Source organism: Neophocaena asiaeorientalis, unplaced genomic scaffold (assembly GCF_003031525.2).
Source record: "Neophocaena asiaeorientalis asiaeorientalis breed wild unplaced genomic scaffold, Neophocaena_asiaeorientalis_V1.1 scaffold133, whole genome shotgun sequence".
Classification (NCBI taxonomy): domain Eukaryota; kingdom Metazoa; phylum Chordata; class Mammalia; order Artiodactyla; family Phocoenidae; genus Neophocaena; species Neophocaena asiaeorientalis.
The window spans coordinates 1,433,018-1,447,243 of record NW_020174429.1 but is presented as its reverse complement, the minus strand read 5'-3'; the positions used below and the strand labels follow the sequence as shown (position 1 = coordinate 1,447,243).

General features: G+C 48.2%; 1 protein-coding gene across 2 annotated transcripts in view; it reads right to left on the bottom strand.

Annotated features, from left to right (window-relative positions):
• The window catches only part of CTIF (cap binding complex dependent translation initiation factor), a 304,284-nt gene that overhangs the window by 27,704 nt on the left and 262,354 nt on the right, over positions 1–14,226 (bottom strand). For both annotated transcript variants that reach the window (XM_024756820.1, XM_024756821.1), the window contains exon 10: positions 9,736–9,891. In XM_024756820.1, coding sequence (XP_024612588.1) covers positions 9,736–9,891 — 156 coding nt within the window. The remainder of the gene's footprint in view (positions 1–9,735; positions 9,892–14,226) is intronic.

The following is a 14,226-nucleotide window of genomic DNA, read 5'->3' as shown; positions in this document are numbered from 1 at the left end:
CTGCCGAGTGGAAGAGGGGGACGGCAGCTCTGGAGGGGACAAAAAACCGTGGGGAGTTATTTCTGCAGAGGTTACAGGAATGGTTGCTTAAGCTGGGTATTCATAGCAGCAGCTGCTGGACCTGCAGGAACTCTGCCGCTAAACCAGTGCCCAGGGGCTGTGTACCTGCCCTGGGAAAGCTGCAATCTCAGAGGAACATTCCAAGCGGGGTCTGTGCCTAAGACTAGGGCTGGAATAAACTGTTCATGGAGGAAGGTTCTCCTGAATTTTCAAGCTTCGTTCCAGCCCTTCCCTTCCTGCTTCTTAGCCTGCTTGATTGAAGGTTCTAGTCAGAGGGTTCTCGGCTAAGATGCCCTTGCCAGGCAGATCTTGTCTCATCTGCCTTCTGGGCACCCACACTCCCGCTTCCCACTCTCACCTTATTTAGAGCACTGTACTTTCAACCATGCACTGAGTTATCTGTGGGCCTCTCTGGCCAGGGAGTGCCCCAGATTTATTTGACTTTGTCTCAGCACACTTCTAGCAGGAAAAGTGTCTGGGAGACTTTTCAATTCAGTAAAGAAATAGCATTTTTCTCAGTGTTTGTTGAATGAATAAACAAACTCTCCTTTATGCTTTCCATGGTGTTGCTCTCCAGCTTAAAACACTCTCAGAGAGAGGTTCTTAGTATCACCTTGTGTCCACCAGAATTCCTCTGCTGGGAGCCAGTGCCGGCCCACGACCCACCCATCAGGCCGTCCCTTTACCACACCACACAGACGGGCCGTGCTTCATTCTGGCTACCCGCCCTCCGCTCAGAGTTTTCTTCCTGGGGGCCTTTCTCCTTCCCTGCCAATACCTGTCTGAAGCCCACTTCCCTTCAAGCTGTAGTCCCCCTTCCCCTTTGCCCCCAGCAGCTGCCCACACTCCTGAACTCCCCCCACCTCTAAACCCATCATAAATGTTCACAGGTGCTTGATTTCTGGGGATGTGGTAGCCAAGTGGATTGTAAGCCTTTTCGGAGAGGATCACAACTTGTACTCCTTCTTTCTAGTACAATCAGGAAACTTTGCAGTTCAGTAAGAAACTAGCTTTGTCTCAAACCAAGTCACTGCTTACTGAATGGACACAGAGTCCTGAACAAAACGCAGTCAGGATCACGTGATAGATGAGACACAGCCTATCCTCAGGTACCAATGGAAGGTGGAAATGATTTTAAAGCAATCAAGAAGTCAGCAGGCATTCATCCGACCACCGGTAAAGGCCATGTCCAGAGAGCGGGTGTTGGCAGTCAGCAGGCATTCATCCAACCGCTGGTAAAGGCCATGTCCAGAGAGAGAAAGGGTGTTGGCGGTCAGCAGGCATTCATCCAACCGCTGGTAAAGGCCATGTCCAGAGAGCGGGTGTTGGCGGGCCGGTGTGGATGCGACTTCTGCAGCATGCTGCAGGAAGAGTAAATTGGCCCGGGGTGGGGACGCGGTGGGAAGTGAACCTGGGCTTGAAGGTGGGCTAGAGTCAGGCAGAAGGAGGAGGAAGTTTACGCTCGAGGCAGGAGGAAAGTAAGAGACCTTCCGTGGAAACACAACAGGAGCAGGGTGGCTGCAGCTGTAGGACTCAGGAGAGGTTCTCCAGGAACAGGGGTTGCGATCGTGGGGGGCTTTGGTGCCCAGTTAGGAGAATGGATCTTCCTTTCTGGGGCTCCTGTGATGCGATACTTCTCTTGAGTAACTCCTGGAATACGGTTTGCTTTCAACAGCAATTCATATGTCAGCTCACCGAGGGGCTGTCACACACTACTTGCTTCATGTGAACATCTCACTTTTTTTTTTTTTTTTTTGTGGTACGCGGGCCTCTCACTGCTGTGGCCTCTCCCGTTGCGGAGCACAAGCTCCGGACGCGCAGGCTCAGCGGCCATGGCTCACGGGCCCAGCCGCTCCACGGCACGTGGGATCTTCCCGGACCGGGGCACGAACCCGTGTCCCCTGCATCGGCAGGCGGACTCTCAACCACTGTGCCACCAGGGAAGCCCCATCTCACTTATTTTAAGCCTTAAAACAAACACGCAGAATGAATTATTCCTATTATTCCCACACAAAGAGAAAATATTGAGGTTCAGAAAGATGAAGAATTAGGTCAAAGCCCCACAGCTAGTAAGTGGCAGAGCTGGGATTCAAACTCTGGTCTCTCTGGCTCTTCCAGTGGTACCTTTCCACGTGCCCTTTGCTCATCAGTGGCCTCACAAAATGCACCTAGGATGCGGCTACTCGTGTTTCTTAACCTTGGCTGCACACTGGAGTTATATGGGAAGCTTAACTCTCCCCGCCACTCCTGTGCCTCCCCAAAACCCATCCCCAGAAAGTTTGATTTAATTGGTCTGAGAATTTGTGATTTTGTAAAAGCTTCCCAAAGATTAGAGGGGGCAGGGAGGGGGCAGGCACTCCCCACACCTGCCAGGGATGCAACTGAGAGTCCTGGGCTGCATGGAGGATACTTTTGAGTCTCTGCTTCCCGTTAGGGTCCATCACCACCCTGGGCACAGCCGACCTTGGTCTCTTCCAGCCCCAGGGGGCCCTGCCTTGGCCCCAGCTGGGTGGCTAGACACAGCCCCATCTCCTGCTCTTCTCTGGAAGGGAGGAATGGTCCCACTGGAAGTTACCTCTGAGGAATGTTCTGCTTGACTCTCTCAGCCCTGTGAAAGAGTGGAGGATCTCCACCCACACCCACTTCATCTCAGCCTTTTCCGAGGTCAGATTTCCCCCTGGAGCCAAAACAATGTGAGCAATTGAATGCATGCTCACGCAAAATGTTAAAAAAGTGGCTCTCTCATTGTTGCACGGAGCAATTTCATTTCCGGAGAAGCCTGACTCGTGGCCCTCTGTGTTCTCCTCTGCAGCCAGCGGGCCTGCCAGCCTCCTCCAGGAGCCCTGCCAGTTGCATCCCTGGGGGGATTGTGGCTCAGAGACACCCCTCAGAGGAAGGGCAGGGAGGGGCAGATGGGGTTTCTGGTGCCTCCGGGAAGGAGAGCAAGGGAGCCAACCAGAGGGAGAGGTTGGTGGGGGTCACAGAGGGGTGCAGAGGGAGGAGAGATTCCTGACAGAGGCACCCCCTCCCTTCCTCCCTTCCTCCACTCTGACCTCTGGCTATGGCTGCCGGACTCAGAAGAGGGCAGGAGGATGGGAATGCAGAGAGGAAAGGTGGGATGTTTGGGGGAGGGAGGAAGGATGAGAGGGAGTGGATAGAAACGCCCACGGTGCATGGGGGAAAGTCGGCTTAGAGGAAACAAGTGTGAGGGGTTAAAATTCACCCCAGTATCCCCTGCAGAGGAATTTTCAACAAAGCTCTTGAAGTAAGGGGCCCAGAGAGAACCATTCACTGATAGCCTGGAGGAGTCTAGGTACATCACCACTGGGTTACAGAGGTGGCAGAGAGCCTTGTAGGGTCAGGAAAAAGGGGGTGAGGGATGGCACTGGGTGAGCCAGACCCCAAACCTGCCAGGTCAGTTCCAGGTGAGACGGGAGATGATAAAACCCTTAGCTCAGGCCACAGACACTGATTACAGCCCTCCTGTGTGTGGAACGCTTGCAGTCACAGTTTGGCTGAGGACCTTAGCAGGATGAAGGGGTTCTTAGAATGCTATTAAAAACAGCTTGAAAAAAAAAAAAAAAAAACAGCTTGAGGGACGTCTTAGCATTTGTTTGTGTCTTTAATTTCTTGCACCAGTATTTTGTAGTTTTCAACGTACAAGTCTTTCACTTGCTTAGTTAAGTTTATGCCTAAGTATTTCATTCTTTTTGATGCTGTTGTAAATGAGATCATTTTCCTAATTTCCTTTTTTGGATAGTTTGTTATTAGCATATAGAAATGCAATTGATTCTTTTGTATGTTGATCTTTATCCTGCAAATTTACTGAATTCATTTTTTAGTCCTGACAGTTTTTTGTGTGTGGAGTCTTTAGTGTTTTCTATATACAAGATCGTGTCATCTGCAAACAGACAATTTCACTTCTTCCTTCCTGATTTGGACATCTTTTTATTTCTTTTTCTTGCCTAATTGCTCTGGCTGCGACTTCCAGTACTATGTTGAATAAGAGTGATGAGACTGGGCATTCTTTGTCTTGTTCCTGATCTTGTATTAGAAGACTAATATATTTAAAATGTCAATACTACTCAAAGTGACCTACAGATTCAGTGCAATCTCTAATCAAAATTCCAGTGTTATTTTTCACAGAAATAGAAAAAAAAAAAATCTAAAACTCATACGGAACCAAGAAAGACTCCAAATAGCCAAAGCAATCTTGAAACAATTTGAAAAAGAACAAATCAGGAGGCATTATACAGCCTGATTCGAAAATATATTACAGGGACTTTCCTAGTGGCACAGTGGTTAAGAATCTGCCTGCCAATGCAGGGGACACGGGTTCAATCCCTGGTCGGGGAAGATCCCACATGCCGCAGAGCAACTAAGCCCGTGTGCCACAACTACTGAGCCTGCGCTCTAGAGCCTGTGAGCCACAATTACTGAAGCCCACATGCCTAGAGCCTGTGCTCCGCAACAAGAGAAGCCACCACACCATGACGAAGAGTAGCCCCCGTTCGTCGCAACTAGAGAAAGCCTGCATGGAGCAATGAAGACCCAATGCAGACAAAAATAAATAAAATAAATAAATTTATATAAAAAAAGAAAATATATTACAAAGCTACAGTAATTAAAACAAACATATAGACTAATGGTACAGAGTTGAGAGCCCAGAAATAAATCCATGCATGTATGGTCAACTGAGAGGGAGTGGATAGAAACAAAGGTGCCAGGAAAGCACAATGGGGAAAGCATGGTCTCTTCAACAAATGCTGTTGGGAAAACTGGATATTCACATGCCAAAGAATGAAACTGGACTCTTAGCTTATACCTTACACAAAAATAAACTAAAAAGTGGATTAAAGACTTATAAACATAACTCCTGAAACTATAACTCCTTGAAGAAAACATAAGGGAAAAGTCTCATGACATTGGTCTTGGCAGTGATTTCATGGATATGACACCAAAAGCACAAAAGCAAAAACAGACAAGTGGGACTACCTCAAACTACAAGGCTTCTTACAGCAAAGTTAACAAGAAAGTGAAAAGGCATCCTACAGAATGGGAGAAAATATTTGTAAACCATACATCTGATAAGGGGTTAATTTTCAAAAAAATTTAAGGAACTCTTACAGCCCCAAAGCAAAAGAAACTAGTAACCAGATTTTTTTAAATGGGCGAAGGATTTGAATAGACATTTTTCCAAAGAAGACATACAAATGGCCAACAGGCATACGAAAAGATGCTCAAGGTCACTAATCATCAAGGAAATGCAAATCAAAACCACCCCACACCTGTTAGGAAGGCTATTTTATATATATATATATAGATATAGATATAGATATAGATATAGATATATAGATAGATAGATAGATAGATACATACGTAACTACAAAAGATTAAAACGTGTTGAGAAATTAGAACTCTTGTACATTGTTGATGGGAATACAAAATGGTACAGCTTCAATGGAAAACAGTAGGAAAGTTCCTCAAAAAATTAAAAATAGAACTTCTACAGTATATCATCCAGCAATCCCACTCCTGGGTATTTCTCTAAAAGTACTGAAATCAAGATCTGGAAGAGATATTAGCACTTCCATGTTCATTGCAACACTATTCACAGCAGCCAAGATGTGGAAATAATCTAAATGTCCATCGAGAGATGAATAGATTTTAAAATGTGATCTATACACAATGGAATACTACTCAGCCTTAAAAAAGAAGGAAATTCGCAAATGGGACAACATGGTTGAATCTGGAAGACATTGTGCCAAGGGAAATAAGCAGTCACAGAAGGACAAATGCTGCATGTTTCCATTTATATGAGGGATCTAAAATAGTCAAATTCATAGAAACAAAGAATAGGATAGGAGTTGCCTGAGGCTGCAGGGAGGAGGAAGTGGGGGGTTGCTAATCACCAGGTATAAAATTTCAGTTATGCCAGGTGAATAAATTCTAGAGATCTGCTGTACTATACTGTGCCTACAGATAACGATACTGTACTGTATACTTAAAAAGCTGTTATGAGAGTAGATCTCATGTTAAGGGTTCTGACCACAATAAACATTTGAAAACATTAAAAAAAATTCAAAAGAGCTCATGAGGCAAACATGAGCTGTAAACAGTAGGGCAAGGAGACTCACGCGGCTTCTGGTCACCCGTACTACTCCTCACTCACTTGGAAAACCATCTTGGCAGAAACTATTTGCTCTTAAACAATTAAAGCGCTTGTTGAAGATTATCCTTCTCCATCCCTCGAAGAGGGATCTCTGATTGGCACATGCTATTTATGGCAAAAACAGGATCAATCCCACAAAGATCTATTTGGCTTCCAACACAGAGTAGGCGCTGGGTATGGACGAGAATAGAGTAAGAGCAGCTCCCGCTCTGCTTGTAAGGCAGTGAAGCAGGGTGTTTAGGAGCAGGGACTCGGGCAGTCACGTCTGGATTCCGATGCTGACTCTGCAGCCCGCTAACTGTGTGGCTGTGAGTAAGCTGTCTGATCTCTCTGTTCTCTGGAAAATGGGGATGATAATCTTCAGGGTGTTGCCCGAGTTAAAAGACAAGAGAATGCATTAAGTGCTTTGGACAATGCCTTCCACTGTACTGTTATCTATACTAAAAAATCCTCTAAGGTGATGTAAAAAGGATTGGAGCTATAAGGATGGAGTGCACTGCCTCGCTCAGGAGGGAGCTCCTGGTACACTCGGCTGGCGGTGGGGACAGGGGAGTTTCCAGAAGAGGTGGCTTGAGCTGGGCCTGGGAAGGAAGAGAGAGACTCCAAGGATGGAGTCCAGGATTTCAAGCTTGAGTGACTGAGAGAGGGTTAATTCAGCTAGGTGAGAGTGTGGAAGGAAATGCCCGGGGGCCTCGCTCTAGGGCAGGGCATCTCTCAGAGAGCTGGCTGTCCTCCAGCCTGAAAGGGCTCAGCGGCCAAGCTCACGCTCAATCTGGGTAAGCCCCTCATCCACTGAAGGTGGCCTCCATGAGCACGAAGACCCCGAGACTGAGGAATTTGTATCTTTCCCTTAGGTTTGTTCCAAACGAGACTCTTGGCACCAAGATGGCCCATGGGTTTGTGTGTGACTCGGGGTCATCAAGGAAAGGGGAGCAGGGGAAGCCTTAGGGGGTGTTGCCAAAGCAGAGGGTGGAGTGGGTGTCCCATGACACTGAGAAAGGGCAGTTGGGGAGTCCTGGGGCTGCTGTCTGGCCACAGTGGGGCAGGAAGGCTGGGTCTGGGCCACGTGAAGACAGGGAGTGAGCAGGAGGGTTTGGGGCACTGCTGGCACAACCTGTTGGAAGGCTCGAGGCTTGACTTGGGACGTGTCTAGTGGGCAGCCAGAGATGCTGGCCTGGGGATGGTTCAGGAAGCTGGGATGACCTCAGGGCAGGGTGGGCCCTGTACATTTGGGGTCAGCCATCTGCATGGCCCCGGGGGAAGAGCCTAAACTTGTCCAGCACAGAGAAAGGCAGCAGCAGTGATTTTGGCTTCTAGAAACATCCTAGAGCTGGCTCAACCTGCTTTGGGACGTGGGTCAGGCCTGGGTGTGCGTGTATGTGTCATAAGGTACAGGAGGCAGCAGCTGACTCTAAGAATTCAGGGGTCTCCCCATGTGGCCTCAAGCAGATAGTCTGGAACGCGGGGCGGTGGTTTCCTCTTTTATAAAATGGTGAAAACCACTGATCATTTATTTACCCTTCAAGTTTACCGTGGGCCTGGCGGGGTCTGTGTGAGTTTAATGCAACAAACAAGTGTGCGTCAGGGGAGGCTTCTTATTTCTGGTCTGTGCAGACCTCCTGGCACTTGCCGGATCTCACACCAGAAGGTTCGCACTACCTCAGGTGTTGTCAGAAGTGTCCCAGCAGCCAGGGCCAGGGCTCGGCTGTAGCCCTGCTTCCTGCTTGGGGGAGCAGGTGACAGCAACACCAGGAGGTGCCCAGATCACGCAGAGGGAACATGGGGCAATCCAGGTCACCGCCCTAGAACAATGCTGCTCCCTGCCTTCAGGTGGGTGGTCAGGGGTGCAGGGCAGCTCAGGCAAGGATGAGAGGACTCCAAGAGGGCTACCTTCAAAGCATCCCAAAGGGATGCAAAAAGCATAGCCATGGCCCATCTTGGTACTTCTTTCTGAGCTGAGGACACTTTGAGAGTGAACTCAAGTTGGAAGAGGTCATTGTCTGAATCTGAGAAACAAGTCTGAATTCAAGTACATTTATCAAGAAACATCTCTGGCTACGTGAAGTGGTAGAGGCTGACAGGGCCACCAAGCACGCAGGAGAGGCCTGTGTGCTCTGCTTTCATGCAGTTCCACACAGTCTGGAATGAATGTGTTATTTTCCTATAAATGGATGCTTCAAAAACATTTACAGATGCCCCCTCCTTTCCCTTAAACTGCTCTATTATCTTTCTTTCAGAAACACAAAAGTGTCTCTTGACCGCATACCTCCCCTTTAGCTGACAAGTTGTCTTTCCCTGCGGCCTTTCACAGAAGCACTTCTCCAAAAAGGTGTCCACACTCACGCCCCCACCTCCACCGACTCCCCAGCGAGGCAAACGTAGCTTCTGTTCTCACTCCACTGACACCGTGGGGCCCCTCCTTGTTGCCAAACCCAGGCCTCTTCTCTCTCCTGGTCCCACTGATTCCCCAGAGGCTGTTCCTCTTGGGATCAGCTGCTGAGGGTGGGAGGGGACCAACACCTGTGAGGTGTGGGCTGGCCCCACTGGACAAGGGCTGTGATGACTGTGCCCTCCTGGCTTGTTTCCAGCCTCCCGGCCACTCCTTGTCCAGTTCCCCTCCTCCATCTCACCCCCCCACGCCCCCCACCCCTGGGTGATCCCATCCAGTCCCCAGCACCAGGTACAGGTCGACACTTCACACAACGCTGAAGCCTGTGTCCCCAGGGATGGCCAACAGGCCACCCAAACTCTTGGTTTTCATCCACACTCTACTTGTTTCTCTTCCAGCTTCCCCGTCCCGGGAAATGGTGCCAGCAGGGTGGTAGATGAGGACCCTACGTCACTTCCTCCCTTCTCTGTATCTCATGTCAGCAAGTCCTGTTGGTTCTAACTCAAAGATATAACTGCAATGCAACTGGTCCTCCCCCTCCTCACTCTCATGACTGGGTTTGGGGCCACCAGCCTCTCACTGGACACACCAATAGCTTCCACATTTGCCCTTCAATTTCTACCCCTTGAGAGCTGCCAAGGGTGACCCTCCAAAGTGGGTTATGATACCTGGTAGGGCAATCACCCCAGTGACTTCTTGCTTCTTAAAAGTTTCTTTATTATCCTTATTTATTTCTTTATCAGAGGAAATTTAGAAGCAAATATTTTTTAAAATGAATAATTCAATGGTAAACCAATCCAGTCCAAAGATCTATTCACCCAATATTTTCTGTAGATCTCCCTTCTGTAGGCAGTGTTCTAGAGTATGAATGACTGCAGTCTGAGTTCATAATACTTTCCTTTGGGGGATTATTTCCTTTTACGTAAACTCAATAAATAAAAACCTGGGTAGAGTAAACAAAAGCACCGGGGAGTTCCGTTTCTCTTAACCAAATAATTGATCACTTTAAGTGGTACAAGCCTTGTAGCGTTCCTGGCGCATCAGAGATGGAGATGCGCGTCGTTAGCAGACAGGGCAGCGCCCACGCTCTCGGGCAGGGCCGGCAGAGACTTACCTCCCTGAGACAGGTGTAGATGGGGCAGACGAGCACGCGGAAGGGCTCGCCCGTGCTGCTGCGCATGGTGCCGAAGACCTCGCACAGGAAGGTGATGAAGCCCAGCCAGCGCTCCACGTCCTGCTGCTGCAGCTCCTCCCGCACTGTGAAGTCCTTCTGCGGAGACACAAGAGACCACGTCAGCTGCACAGGAGCTGGGAGGGGCCCGGACACCACCCCAGTCTGCTGCGGTGCCTACTGGCTAAGGGCTAGGCCTGGGCAACTGGTAAACCCCATGATTTCCATGAGAAGGGCGATGGGTGACCTGTGGCTGGAGCATGAATGCTGAAGACTCACTTGTGGGCAGAAAGACCACCTTGACCTTTAGCCATAGCACCTCTGCTTCAGTGTCCCCAGATTGGGGGGCGCTACAGACTTGCCTCACTGACCCAGATACTGAGGTGGAGGGAATGAGATAAAGGGGGTGATGACACCTTTCCCAGTCATCACCTCCTCCATTCAACTCCCTGGGGCTAAACTATCTCCTTTGCTAACCTCCAAATCATGTCCCCACAGCAGTGAAGGGTAACCACACACCCAGCAATGGGCATCTGAGCAGTGAAGGGTAACCACACACCCAGCACTGGGCTAGAGACACAGCTACAACCCCTGCCAGCAAGTGGCCCAGAGCACAGAAGGAAAACTAGAGGCATTCATTCACTCATTCATTCATCCTCCTTAAAAATACCATTGCCCCACTGTGTGCCAGGCACTGCTCTAGGAGGTAAGATAAGACATGTTCATTCATTTTAGTTCATTCAGTTATGAATGAACTAAAAGCCATTGGAGGGTTCCAGGTAAAGGAACTTTGGAGAACTCAGAGGTAGGAGTTATTCCTTTCAACTGGAAATTGGCATCTTGGAAGAGCTAGGATTCTGACCTGAGAACCTGGGGGAATTTCAGGTGGAGCAATGACCACAGGTGAGGCACCAGGAAGGTAACATGGAAGTTTGGGAACCAGGGAGGTCTTAGCCAACCTGTCCCCATTGTAGGTGGGTAGAGAGGAAAATGGGGGCAGGGCTGGGAAAGGAGGTTGGGGCTAGAGTGTGGATAATTGAAACCAGCCAAGGAGTCAGGTTCCATGTGATGGTTGGTAGGGAAGCTTTTGGGGGGTCATTGAAATTGCCTTGGTCATACCTGTGCTCTTTTTTTTTTTTTTTTTTTTTTTTTGCGGTACGTGGGCCTCTCACTGTTGTGGCCTCTCCTGTTGGGAGCACAGGCTCCAGACGCGCAGGCTCAGTGGCCATGGCGCACGGGCCCAGACGCTCCGTGGCATGTGGGATTTTCCCGGACCGGGGCACGAACCTGCATCCCCTGCATCGGCAGGCGGACTCTCAACCACTGTACCACCAGGGAAGCCCACCTGTGCTCTTTTGAAGGTTAATATGGCATAGATGTGGAGACCAGAAAGGAGGCCACTGCAAAGGTCCAGACAGAATGAAATAAAAACCTGAACTCTCTGGCGACTGAAAGGTTAGAATCTGTGGTAGATTAGGTTATGCTCAGAAGTTTCTTCCACCTTTCCCCTGGTCTTTGGGTTTGACCTTGTGACTTGCTTTGGCCAGTTCTGATCCTGGTCCTTAAGAGGCCTTAAGTATTTACGCTTACTGTCCTGTGCTGCTTCCATCATTGTGAGAAGGGGTGGCCACCGTGGGGTGGCCCAATGGTCCCAGGAGGAGGAGGAATTACTTTTCCTGCTGCCCCAGACCCTGCAGAGGGTGCTGTACTGCGGGCCTTGAAGTCATGAAACTTTGGGTAGTTCTATCCTCATTAACTTCTGTTTATCCCACTATATCTTTATGTGGTCAGCGCAGGGGCAGGCATTCCCATTCCCATTTTAGAATGGGGGAACTGAGGTACAAGAGCTGAAAAGACTTGACCAAGGTCACCAGTACAAGAACTTGAATGAGAACCTAAGCCCTTCCATTACTCTCTGCTCTGAGCTAAACGTTCTCAGCCCTGGTTGCTCACTGGAGTCACCTGGAGGAACTCTGAAGCTACTGATGCTTGGACTCCACCCAGAGAGGTTTGTGTCATTGGCCAGGGTGAGGCCAAGACACTGGTATATTTTGAAAGCTCCCCAGGTGACTCCAATGTGCAACCATGGTTGAGAACAACTCTAGACCTTTATAAGTGCCAGCACGGGTGTTAAAATGGTGCCTCTGGGGCTTCCCTGGGGGCGTAGTGGTTGAGGGTCTGCCTGCCGATGCAGGGGACACGGGTTTGTGCCCCGGTCTGGGAGGATCCCACATGCCGCGGAGCGGCTGGGCCCGTGAACCATAGCCGCTGAGCCTGCGCGTCCGGAGCCTGTGCTCCGCAACGGGAGAGGCCACACCGGTGAGAGGCCCCCGTACCAAAAAAAAAAAAAAAAAAAAAATGGTGCCCCTGTATCAGTGCCTGAGACGCCCTTTCTCCATCTCCCATAAAAATACCCATGAGAGTGGACACAAGCCCCACACACCGAGAAGGAAGATTACAGTTCACGGCAGACGCCTTACCATTGACCAAAATGCTGTCGTTGAGAAGTTCTGGGTGTCCAAAGACTCTTGGCCCCTACCCGTAAGACAAGGGTGAGATGGGGAGGGAGCTCAAGCTTAAGCCCTCCCTCCGTCTGCCGCTGCCTCGTAGGCAATGAGCCTGTAACTGTTAACAAGCCCCCGTGCCTGTGCACTACGGCAGCTCCCATCAGTACTGCTCTTATTCTAGTCATTGCAGATTCAGGACAGAAGGAGGTGAGGTGGTCCCCTGAGTCCTCAGAGGCACAGTGTTCTCAGGCAAAGCCCTCTGGGAAGGAAAAGTCTCAGGGCAATGCAAACCAGGGACTGGAGTTTTTTTTTAAAAAATGATTACATCTGATCAGAGAACTACAGCTTGACTCAGTTTCCTCCTGATAATCAGTGGCATTGAGAGAGGATTCTGTTTTGGGCTAGTAGAACTCACTAGAACACCGAAGGCCTGCTAAATATGGGAATATTGAACTTGGGATGTGCACATGAAGCCACCAGCTTCAGGTCTGAGGGGAGACTCTACTATTACCTCAGTAGACACTGAGCAGCTCTAAGGATGATCTGCACAGCTAACACCAAAACCAAACCCAGCCTTTCTCATTCAAGGGTCAGGGAGGAGCAAAGAACTATGGCATCTGTGGAAAAATCCTGCACCGCAGAATAGGGGAGCATTATCTTGAAGATCTAATGGAAATGCATAACTCTGAAAATGTCAACTACAATAAAGCAAAGATAAATAAAAAACCCAACTACAAACATGTGGGATTGTATGTCTGTTAAGAACAACAACATGGATTCTATGACATGTGATTAGTTAAAAAAACCCTAGGTTGAGATGAAGTGTGAGACTGGAAATGGGGATAGGAGAGAACCAAAGGAAGTCAGAAATCCACAGCAAAATGAAATGTGAATTGGAGGCAATAAAGGATAGAATGGATACTGCAGAAAAAGCGATACATGAGACAGACTTGGAAAATGACTAGCTGAAGACAAAGCCATAGATTAAAAAAAGAAAGAAGAAAAAGGATAGAGAAGATAGAGAGTGGACATGAATTATAGAGGTTTTCAAAAGGACATCAGAATACACAGAACAAAGGGACCCGAGAGAGAAACTTAAAGTTGAAAACAAGCAAAACAAAACAACAAAAAAAAGAGCTGACTCTTCAGGCAAAAAGGGTTCACAGTGTTCCAGAGCCCCACTATTTATACTTAGCAGGAGAATTTTCTTTTTTTTACTTTCAAGGAAAAGGAAAAATTCTAAAAACAGCTTTGAAGGAAAAAAAAACCCTAGGTTTCTTACAAAGGAACAAAAATATGGTTGGCCTTATACTTCTATAATTGATGTTAAAATTCAGAGACACTGAGGCAACATCATATGTTTGAGGTGAAAAGAACACACCTAGCTATGAGTGAAAGCAAGACAAAGACATTTTACACGAGCAGATTTTAAAAAAATCCCACCCATATGCTTATCTTTAAAAGAGTTACATGGTGCAGCTGCTATGGGAAATAGTATAGCGATTCCTCAAAAAATTAAAAATTAAATTATCAATATGATCCCACAGTTCCACTTCTGGGGATATATACAAAAGAACTGAAAGCAGGATCTTGAAGGGATATTTGCACACCCATGTTCAACGGAGCACCGTTCATAATAGCCAAGAGGTGAAATCTCCTCAGGTGTCCACTGACAGAGGAATGGATGAACAAAATGTAGTCTATGCATGCAATGGAATATTGTTAAATCTTAGAATATTCTGATACATGCTGCAACGTGGGTGAACCCTAAGGACATTATGCTAGGTGAAATAAACCAGTTGCAAAAAGGACATCAGGATGCACAGAACAAAGGGACCGAGAGAATCATCATCGTACTGTATGATTCCACTTATATAGGTATCCAGTGTAGTCAGATTCATAGAAACAGAAAGTAGAATGATGGTCG